The 10,898-nt window shown below is 41.9% G+C and overlaps 1 protein-coding gene across 2 annotated transcripts in view; it reads left to right on the top strand.

The window, feature by feature from the left end:
- The window catches only part of PLPPR1 (phospholipid phosphatase related 1), an 83,550-nt gene extending 74,564 nt beyond the window's left edge, over positions 1 to 8,986 (top strand). For both annotated transcript variants that reach the window (XM_008635553.2, XM_017736649.1), the window contains exons 6-8: positions 3,934 to 4,110; positions 6,033 to 6,164; positions 7,446 to 8,986. In XM_008635553.2, the coding sequence (XP_008633775.1) occupies positions 3,934 to 4,110; positions 6,033 to 6,164; positions 7,446 to 7,478 (342 nt within the window). In that variant the 3' untranslated portion in view covers positions 7,479 to 8,986. The remainder of the gene's footprint in view (positions 1 to 3,933; positions 4,111 to 6,032; positions 6,165 to 7,445) is intronic.
- Positions 8,987 to 10,898: the final 1,912 nt, after the last annotated feature.

Genomic DNA, 10,898 nt, shown 5'->3' with positions numbered 1-10,898 from the left:
TGCTGAACATAAAACACAGGTTATTTGCTTAAAAATAGCTGTGTTTTTCATAAAGCTGGAGAATTGAGCCATGGAGCAAGAAAAATAAAACAGGTACAAGGTGAGGAGGCAGAAGAATGGAATCAGCACAGACACTGGTTTTCATTTTATAAATGTCTGTTGAGATCTGGGAGTCTCCTCCCTTCGCTGAACCTCAAGTATTCTGTGCAGGTGTCTCTGTACTCACTTGTTCATTGCTCTGCTACTGAAAACACTCCCACTGTGACTGATTTGGCTTTGTGGGTTTTGGGTGTTTGTCTTTTGTTTTTTAATAATCTGGGGTTTCTATTTAATCAACTGGACTTTTCTTTGTCACCTGCTAAAGAAGCTGAGGAGAACCCAGAGCATCACTTCTGTGATCTCTGCAGGTGGAAATGAATCTTGTATGCCTAAAGCAGGGGAAAGAGAAAAGGCCCTGGCTTCCATATTTATAAAAAAATAAGAATGTCATCTAAAGAAGTTTTATCAGTCTTCCAGAATGATCCCAGGAAGAGATGGCAGTCCAAGTGCACAGTGCAAGCTGCTGTGCACTTAGAAACATAGGAATTTAAGTTCCTTTTCCAAGGAAAAAGAAATGGCTGGAAAAAGGGATCACTGTTCCATGTTCCAGTATCAATCCAGATGATGGGATGTCAATCCTAGTTTCAGCATTGATCCACCTGCATTGGCCCAGCCCATGAGATGTCCAGGGTCCTGGGGGCACTGCCTGGGCTTGGGAGGATACCTTTTTATGGGCAGGTTTCCCCACCCCAAAGATGGGTTTCTCACTTTCTATGACAATTAATTTTCATATGCAGTCTTGGTCTTGGGTAGTCTTAATCCCACCCTATAGCCCATACCCATTTCCTGTGCTATGTTGTGGTTGTTTGTCACAGAAAAATACCCTATCTCTGCCTGGCCCCCCTTCTCCAGCCAAAACTTGATCTTTCTCATGGCCGTGTTAATAACAACAGTCCTTGGTTATTACCAACAATTCTTGTCTGTTATTTCCAACAGTCCTTGGTTGGCTCCACAGCCATCTGGTTATCAGTGTTTGAGACATCCACATTACCCCCTTATCTTTGGGGAATCAAGCACTCAAAAAGATCTCACTTTGGACCCTTCTTTAGGGTGTCCCAAAAGAGTGGGCTTTAATTATGGTAGTTTTCTATCCTGGCTGCCACCTGAATCAGTAATTTTCTTTGAAAGTTCAGCAACAAAAATATGATTCCACTTAGACTGTTATTCAGGCAAGAAAAATAATTTTCCAAGGCTGTTCGTTAAAAAACAGGTCCCCCTCAGACACCTGTTAGTTCCTGGGAACAGGCAGTGCTTCTGATAAGCTCAAGAGAGGCTTAGTCAAGCTGCTGTTTGCCAAGGCCAAAGCTTAATGAGTACTTTTCAGATCAGAGTGCAGCCATGGGAGGGGGAAAGAGATGCACCACCACAATCCATCCCATGACTGTAGTGAGCTTCTCTGGGTCTCTACACCTGGGCACGAGTCCTCCAACATTTGGAAATGCTGAATAGCAGAGAAGACCACAGCAAATACCTTCTGCAGCTGTGATCAATTCAAGGCCTTGGCACTTGAGCAGCTGCACTGAGCATCATTGTCAAAGGCTCTGCTTCTCTTTTACTGTAGGAATCTCTATGGTAAAAGAAAAGATTGTCTGTAAAACTTCTAGGACATAGACTTTTGCAATATTGGTATGAAATTTTGAACTTTCTAAGGGAAATAAACTGTCACAAATCTCCTTACTTTCTGCTGAAGGGTCAAGACAGATTTCTTCCACTGCCTTTCTCATTATAAATATAACATGTGTTCTAAATATATGCATGTATTTGCATATATATATAAAAATATAAGTATATGTCTATTTTAAACTTGCAGACAAAAAAGCCTCCTTGTCTATGATTTTGTCTCTCTGAAAAAAATGGGAGAGGAATCACATGCAATAAATGCTGCTGTCACACACTGCATATTGCTAAATACACTAGTTGAGTGTACTGATAAGATCACAGCGAAGAAGCTGAGGAGATAAATTGTACAGTTAAATCACGTGTAGTTTATTTTTTAATATGTTCTACACATGTTTGTATATTCACTTCTTTCCTCCTCCTCCTCCCTGGTTTTGACATTTAGAGTTTGTAAATAAATTTACACTATGAATAGCATTGTGGGAAATTTTCAAGAACATTTGCTCTATGTCGGAAACCATATGTAAGTGTCTTTCACTGAGATTTTGGTCTCTTGCACAAAACTCTGAAACCATGCTCTAAAGGTGGGTAGGCACTGTGAGAATCCTAAAAAATATCTTGGCTTTTGGGCCTGGACAATAAAGAACAAGCTGCAGTGATTGGGAAGTCTGATCAGAATGGAGAAGCTCTCCCAGTTATTTCTGAACTCAGTGCGTGACTTAGGGATGAACTGGAGCCCGCCCTCTGGGGAAACAGTTTGTCTTGTTTAAAACCCTCCTCACGGGGGTTTAACAGATTTCCCTCAGCAATCTGTTTGCGTGGTTGATTACACTCATTGCTAAAAATATTCTTTTTACTACAAGTTTACATTTTCTTGCCGAGACGTGTGAAACACGTACAAGTACAGATACTTCCTATCTGTGACAAAGAGAACCCAAAGATCCAGCTTCATCTCATACCTGTAAGGAAACAAGCCTGTGTGGGTTGTTCCCTGCAGCTGGAGTTCACAGCTGTTGCAGCAGGACTGCATTCTTACTTTACAGAAGTGATGGGTTTTCCTTCGGACGCTGCAAACAGCAGTCGTGCTTCGGTGGGGAACAGGAAAGCAATCTGGCTCCCTATTGCTCGATTGAATTGACTAGAAGGAGTGCACAGGGTGAAAGGGTGGGTGGTAATTATTCACGCAGTGGCAGTGGTTTTATTTTTTTCCTGTTGTTTCCAAAGAACCTTAACGTGAGTTTTGGTGGTAGGTGCAGCTCAACCTGCCAGACAAGGCTGGGGCAAGGTTGCCGCCTAGTGCTCACTGTTAGCTGTCATAAGGCATCTGCTGCAGTCAGGTTCAGGTGTGAAAAGCAAAGCAAGCAGGAACATCTCAAATTATCAAAGCTTTGGAAATCATGGAGGCTTACATACTTGTTGGCTGAGAAGGATTTTAATTAATTGCTTTGCCATCAGGCTCAGTTTGCTTGATCATTGTTATTTTGTAGCTCTGGAATTAAGGACTGGCTGCTAACTGTGACCCACATGTTTTTACTCCCTGTCAAGAATGTATTTAAAAAAAAAAAAAAAACCAAACCAAGAAAAACAACAACAAACTGCCAGAAACATGTGGGGTTCATTAAAAAATATTTGGAAAATAGTGAAACTTCATGCTCCAGAATCACATTCTCAAAATCCACTGTTTTGAAAGAAACCTCTCTCATACTGTGTTTCCTTTCATCTTGCAGGGAAAATGGCTGGAATGGTTTCTCTCAATGTTCTCTGTTCCTTAAACTTAATACCATCCAGGAAACTGGAGCAGTTAGTTCGTACAGATTCTAAGCACTACATCTGCACATTACAGTTTCTGCAGGAGTATAAGCATGAATTCCTGACTCCCTTTGCAAACATTTAGTCATGTGCATTCAGAGCACATGTTAGCCACCACTCGAGCCAGTACTTGCACAAAATCAGCAAAGCTGAGCCTGTGCATACCTGCTCAGAAAAGGTCAAGTATGTAAATGCAAGGGGATATTTTCCATCATTTGACAGTATTGGTTTTGTTCTCCTAAAAATGTTCTGTGAATGACTTTAAATCTCTTCCTCCATTTTCCAATGCCTTTTTCTTTAATGAATGAGAGGGTTTGTCACATTCTTGCTGATTTAGGATTTGTCCGGGTGGGAAAGATGCATTTCTGGTGAAGCCCCTTTTTATTTTTGGCTTTCCCTTTCTTCCAGATGTACATCACAAGCACAATTAAAACGAAGAGTAGCAGGCTAGCCAAGCCCGTGCTGTGTTTGGGAACTCTGTGTGCTGCCTTCCTTACTGGGCTAAATCGAGTGTCTGAGTATCGAAACCACTGTTCGGACGTGATTGCAGGCTTCATCCTGGGGACTGCTGTAGCCTTGTTTCTGGTAAGTCCATCAGTCCTTCTGTATTCCTTTTAAAAACACCATGATTAAAAAAAAATGAAAAAAAAAATTTGCTAATTGCTTGTAGACTGCAAGATCTAATTCTAGCCCCATCTAACTAAATGTATTATCAGAGAAAATCCTAATATGAAATCAGGTTCATACTAACGGATAAGTCTAGTATGGTAGCATTTGTACGTTTTATATATTTCAATTATTTTAATTACTCCACATGTTCCTACTTGATCTGTTCTGGAAAATGCTGCAAAAGGTGGTGTAGATTTCAATTTCAAAAGGAGGGCTTGCTTGAGACTCCTTCTCTGGGACACTTCTGTTGCAAAACCCCTCTGTGTGCCTTGTATCTGGCAAAAATGTGAGGTTCAGGGCGTGAAATGTGAGGTTGGGGCTCTGAGCTGTGATGTGTGCTCAGACCATAAAAGAAGTGCAATAGAAGGGAAGGTCAGGATGAACTCCTTTGGAGACAAAACCACCCCACTTTGCAGCTTTTAGAGTCAAGCTGAAATCCTTCCCCCCCTCACAGGATAACCAAACGCGTTGAAATATATCAAAGGCCTTCCTGCAGAATCTGTGAAGAGCATCTCTCCGGACTCTGAGTGTAACTAGCTCTCCTGTGGGCTGTGTAGTTTAAGTGTTTTGTTTGGTGAGAGGTCTCTTGCTGAGGATTTATGCACGCAGCAAGCAGTCCAGGTCATTCTCACTATTACCAAGAAATGTGCCTGGTTCCATTTAATCAAAATATGCTTCAAAAGTATCCACTTCATAGCAACAGACACTTTATCCCCATCATCAGGAAGGATTAGGTTTCAAAGATCTCTTAAATCTCTATTGTCCTGTCACTGATTTATTTTTCTATTCTGTACTTAAAACAGCAACAACAACAAACCTTCAAGTGTCATTTAGTCCTCTGCTCTCTTCAGATAAAAACATGTCTACAGCCTCTGACCTGAATCTCCTTGACTTTTATGTGAATAATTTGTCTGGTTCCCACTGGGAATGGCACTTCACATCTTGCCCATGCAATTTAAGAGGCAGTTGCCCCATCTATCAGGCCAGGGCAATCTGTCTGTGCTCCCAGTGCCTGTTGGTGGCAGTGACAGCCTGTCCCCAGAAGCATTTTGGCCTTGCAGACCTTCTGGCACCCTGCAGGTGTCACAAGCTGAATTTCAGAGTGGTGGAAGGGGTCTCCCCAGAGGGGTGCTGTCAGATCCCTGGCACAGATCCTGCTAGCACAGGACCCACTCAGGCTGCAGCCTGCTTCTTTCTCAGGTCTATGGCAGTGAAGGGGAAGAGCCAGCAAGGAGCTGGCTGTAGGAATCACTCCATCAGCAAACTGTGTACCTTTTTTTTTCCATGTCCTCAAGCCACACACTGCCATACATGGTTACTTATTGGCATCACCATCATCGTGTGGATGCTGTGAGTCTGGTCATGCATGAGCGAGTGGTTTGTGGGATTAACACCACAGCAGTGGTGCTGGAAGCGTTGCAGGAATGGTGCTAAATGGTGTCATCCAGATGTGAGGGAAATCCAGCCATCCACGGAACTGTGTTCACTGCTTGGAAGTGACAAAGTCAGAGTCGGAAGGGAGTATTAGGCCAGTAAAGGACATCATTCGGGTAGCCTGTGGTTCTGGGATGATAAAGCATACATAGGGGTCTCTGCTGTGTCCAGTGTAAAATGTAAGAAGGCTGAGAATGGTCCGTCACCAAGGCCGTCATTGCGCCCAGCCGTGTCAGTAAGCACACTGCAGCCCAAGGCTGAGACAGATGATGCCTTCAACCCAAATCCATGTTAAATTCTTTGCAAAAACTGGCAGTTGTGACCCCCATGGTAATTTCCCCTCCAGGTTTTTCCTGAGGATGGAACACACTGACCTCACTCTGGTTTTTTTCTGCATTACACAGGGGATATGTGTTGTCCATAACTTTAAGGGCAGTCATGCAGCTCCTTCTAAACCGAAGCCTGAAGACCCACGAGGAATGCCACTAATGGCTTTTCCAAGAGTGGAAAGTCCTCTGGAGACACTGAGTGCACAGGTAGTGTACATCCTCTTAGCCAGACCATCACCAAGCATATTTTCTGTTGCAGCAGAGTAAAAAGTTGTTTTGTACCTAACTACACATGCCTCACTTCAAGCGCATTGAACAGAGTGAATCTGCATCACGGCAGTTTGTGTTAAGGCATTTATCCCTGAAACCATCAAATACTGTAGATCTTCTGCCCCCATACACATCCACAGCTAAAGAAGTAGGATTTCACATGCCTCACAAACTTTTGCTTAGAAGAATAGAAAACTGAGAGAAAAGTAAAAATAATTCTGCCTAATTACATTCTGGAAAACTTCTGGCATATATGAGGGATTTAGTCTTTCCTGAAGATAAACCATTCTGTCCCAAAAAATATTAGAGATTAGGCTTTTTATCCTTATTACTGTTTAGTATCTTCTATAATAAGAAGAAATCATATACTTTTTTCTATCTCTAAGTCATCAGAAGATAAACTAATAGCCTTCTTTCAAGCCTGCAAAAAACAACTAGTGGGAACATCAATACTGATGGTGTTTCTGTTAAAACTACTAACTTCAAATACTTGTGTTGGCATAACTGCATTGTAACCAGTCCTTTCAAAACAGACAAGTCAATGCAACCTGCCAAGAAATTCTGGGAACAAGGAGAAATTGTAGTTTATGAGTTATCTGAAATACACCGTATTTATTTGTTCTTTAAATTGTACTTTCTTTATTAGATGGCCTGTCATTCCTCTACACACGATGTGTGGCAAGATCAATAGCAACTTTCATTAAACAATTTGTGAAATAAACTGAAAAGAGGAATTAAAAAAAAAAAAAATGGAAAAACACTTATGTCCGGAAATACTTGGCTTAATTGAAGAGTCAATTTTGATTAGGCAAAGATTTACTGGAAGACTTTCCACTAAATCTGCAGAACTGTGTGCATTAGATGTTTTCTTTATGGATTTATAGTCCAGAAACTAAGTGCTACTTATATATCCACATTGTGTTGTATATGACAGAAGGGCTGAGCAGGTGAAAATATTCATGGACTGTGAGAAAAATTTTGTCTGGTCAGCTGCTTATAGCTACTGGACTGTGAAGTGCAGGTAGGGACTAGACTTTAACTATTGATGTCCACTAGAAATCAACTAGATAATTTTTCTTAAATTATAATTAATGACCATACACCTACAACGCATGTTTTATGAGCAAGGGTTTTTCCTGTTGCTTTTGCACACTAGGGTGCATCAGTGCCAGACTGCTGTATACAAACATTCACGTGTTTGCCTTTTCCTCTTTGCAGAATCACTCTGCCTCTATGACTGAAGTAACCTGAGATGGAAGATCGGCAGCCGAAGCTATTTTTTACTACCCTCCAGTAAAATACTCCAAGACACACAGTTACTAAATGTCTAACTGTGATGACCAGTATTATGTTATGTCTAGTTAGAGGCTAATGTTTTGTACTTTTTTTGTATGAGGAAGTGATGTAGCTTGCCCTGATTTTTTGTCAGCTTTAATATTATTATGCCAGACTTTAAAAGCAAAACGGAAAAAGAACAAAAAAAACCCTTTTCTTGTTTAAAGTGTGCACTGAGGAACTACATCTATGGAATTGTTGATGTTGTTATGTGATATTTGTACACAAATTTTTTTCTTCTCAGTTTTGAATTTATATATCTTGGGGGGAAAAAAAATCACTTTTACCTTTTCTTACCATAAGAAGTGCTGGGTCAGATTCTCACCTGAGTAAACTCAGCATGGATCTGAAGTAATTGCATATATTTAATTCATATTAAAATAATGGTGATCAGGAATCTAACCTGAATGATACTATCAACAAGAAACAAAAATCCATCCTTGATTCAGTGAGCTACTTAAGTGTTCCCTAGGAATTAATGGACTTCAGTTACCACCCAGTTTCCAGACTAGAAGCATGTCCTTAAGCACCTCACTGAATCAAAGCCTGATTGCTTTGGTGTGGGTGATTGTGCCAGTTATTGAAGAATAACTAAAACAACATCCTTGGCCTGCAGTATAGACAGACTGGATGTCAAAATTTATAGTAGTAGCTGATAGCATGTGAGCTGACTATATCATCTCCCTAGACCCTCATTCCTCCCTGAGGCCCAGCTGAAGCTCCCAGTGAAACCTGGCTTCAGGAATTGACTATGGGGATATACAGCCACCACTGTGGGGCTGAGGCTGCGCTCTAAGTGTTTCATCACTTCATCATAGATTTGTGGGGTAACTAGTGACACTGGTGCAAAGGAAAAGTGACACCACTCCTTCACAGGGGGCAGCATTCCTTGGCATTCAGATTGGCATAGCCAAGAAGCCAGCTTTGCTGCCCAAAGTGTATTTTTTTTCTGAGGGGCTTTGACAAGTCAAAAACAAACAAAAAAAAAAGAAGACAGAAAGACAGAGAAAGCAAGAAAGCAAGCTGAGTCTGTAATAGCAGTCTGCATTTTTTTTGTAAATTCTGCCAACCAGAATTTATATCAAAACTGCTATTTTACAATTTAACAACTTTGTCTAAGCATTATAAAGACAATTAAGTATGGGTTGGGGATGGGAAGAACAACATAAAAAAAAAAAGCCCATTTGCAATGGCTAGAACTGGGGCAAAGGCTTCATTAAATGATTTTTCACTGTTTCTAGGATTTTCCTGCATCTCATTCTTCTAGCATGGTGATAACTGCTGTGTGTCTCCTTTAAAGAATGGAGCCTCTGTACTTTTACTGGGATGTTTACCTCACATTTCCATGTTGGTTCTTCTTGGCTTTTTTTTTTGTATATTTTTTCCAAAACAGAAGCAAAAAAAAAAATTATCAAAAAAGCAAACACATGAGCCAGTCTTTCATTTGCCTGTGAGAAAATCTGGAATGTCTGTGTCTGGTCTTGTGGTGTTTCTTCCTTCTTCTGAGTCTACTGATGTCTGCTTCTGGCGTGGGAATACAAGGATCAGACTTGGGCCATGCTTTCTGTGACCATAAGGAGCTTTTGGTAAGTGTTCTGGGTCCCTCACTACAGCTGTAATCAAAACTCCAGAGGGAAAAATCTGTTCTGAATCATTTTGTTAAGAAATACCCTCCCAAGCTAGCTTTTTCACACTTTCTTCAGATCTTCACTACTGGTTTGGCCTAAAACAAACAAAGATGCATGGATGTTTATTTATTTGTTTATAATTCAATTCAGTTGAAGTGACAAACCTTTGAAAGCCCAGGGATAAAGTGATTAAGCACCTAGAAGCCTTGCCCTTCCACAGCACAGGCACTGTGTGCAAGACTTTGAGGTCATTTCAGATTTCTGCTTTTTCAGCTTGTTACAAGCAGTTAAATGTTTTGCATCTCCAATGCCCATGTCTGATCCTCTTCCCTTGTAGTCCAGTCCCTGCAGCTGCCTGTGCTGATGGAAGCATGAGGTCTGCACTTCCAAGGGACTGATATGTCTGAGATCAGGCAAATGGCAATTTGACTCAAGTCAGACAGCAAAACACAAGACAAGCTTTTCACTCTTCTGATCACGTTACATGAGCTGTCAAAGTTACATCCTGGGAGAGACACAGAAGGGGGAATGAGCACGAAGTGCACCTACCACTGAAAGTGTTTTCTTAGATGAGTGTTAAGAGGAAACAAGGAGGTGCAAGTATCTCTGTTTCTGATGGGAAGACATAATTTCATGAAAAAATAACTTCCAATTCATTGCTCCCAAATAGCCTTTGAAGCCAAGAAGCTGACAAGAGTCAGCCATTTGTCAAGCTGTGGTTTCCTATAAGCTACAGGGGAGGGATTTGTGAACATTCAGCTTTCCACGTTCACTTACCCCAGTTCACCCTGCAGTGGAACATGTAGGTGTACACTCATACTGTTCTGTAATTCTCCAAGAGTCAAAAGGAGAAAATAAAGGGTTCCTTCAATTTCTTCAGAGCTTTTGAGAAGAAAGCAGCACTTGAGAAGTTGCTCAGTTAAGAAACTGAGCACTGTAACACACAAATGCAGCAGTGCCTAAGTGCGCTTCAGGCATCTACACGCTGAAAGAAAGCAGGGGAGCAAGGGTTCAGGGCACAGAGTGCTACAACCAGGACATTTTTGGACTATTCCCAGAAAGATCACACACACAGACTCTCAATCTCAGTGGAAACAATTTCTGTCATAGAAAACACTCATAAAGTACCATGCATTTCTCACACTGTTGCATTTATTTTCTTGTCCTCCTGACTTCCCTGCTTGCCTCCTGATTAAAAGCAGACCTGCATCATCAGTTAAAGACAGGAAGAACAATTAAACACACAGCCAACTTGTAAGAAAAACTAACATCCAAAGAACTTAAAAGATGGGGCCCTTAACAGACATTGGAGAATTCAACAAGATGCCTCGATGGCAGCTGATTTTATAGGGCTGTTGGAGACTTCACCATTACGGGGTGAAGAGATTTCAGTGAACCTTTATTAATGAAATTCACAGACCTCACCCCAGCGGGAGGGCTCTGCTGCTGCCCTGCAGCACAAGCCAGGCACGGGGACGCTCCACGGGGACTCACTGCTGCCGGATGATTTTCAGGTTCGGGGGAAGCTCTGCGGCTGCGAGTTCATCGAGCTTGGTCCCGTCCTTCACGGGGGTGCGATAGAAACCCAGCACGTCCCCGGCGCGGCGCAGCTGGTGCAGCCGCGAGTTGGGCACAGCGTGGCCCAGCTCTGCGGCCAGCTGGGCCAGCAGGCGATGCTTCCGCCCGGGCTCCCCCCAGGGGGGCTGCG

This window comes from Corvus brachyrhynchos, unplaced genomic scaffold (genome assembly GCF_000691975.1).
Source record: "Corvus brachyrhynchos isolate BGI_N302 unplaced genomic scaffold, ASM69197v1 scaffold216, whole genome shotgun sequence".
Taxonomy (NCBI): domain Eukaryota; kingdom Metazoa; phylum Chordata; class Aves; order Passeriformes; family Corvidae; genus Corvus; species Corvus brachyrhynchos.
This window is presented reverse-complemented; position numbering and strand designations above follow the sequence as displayed.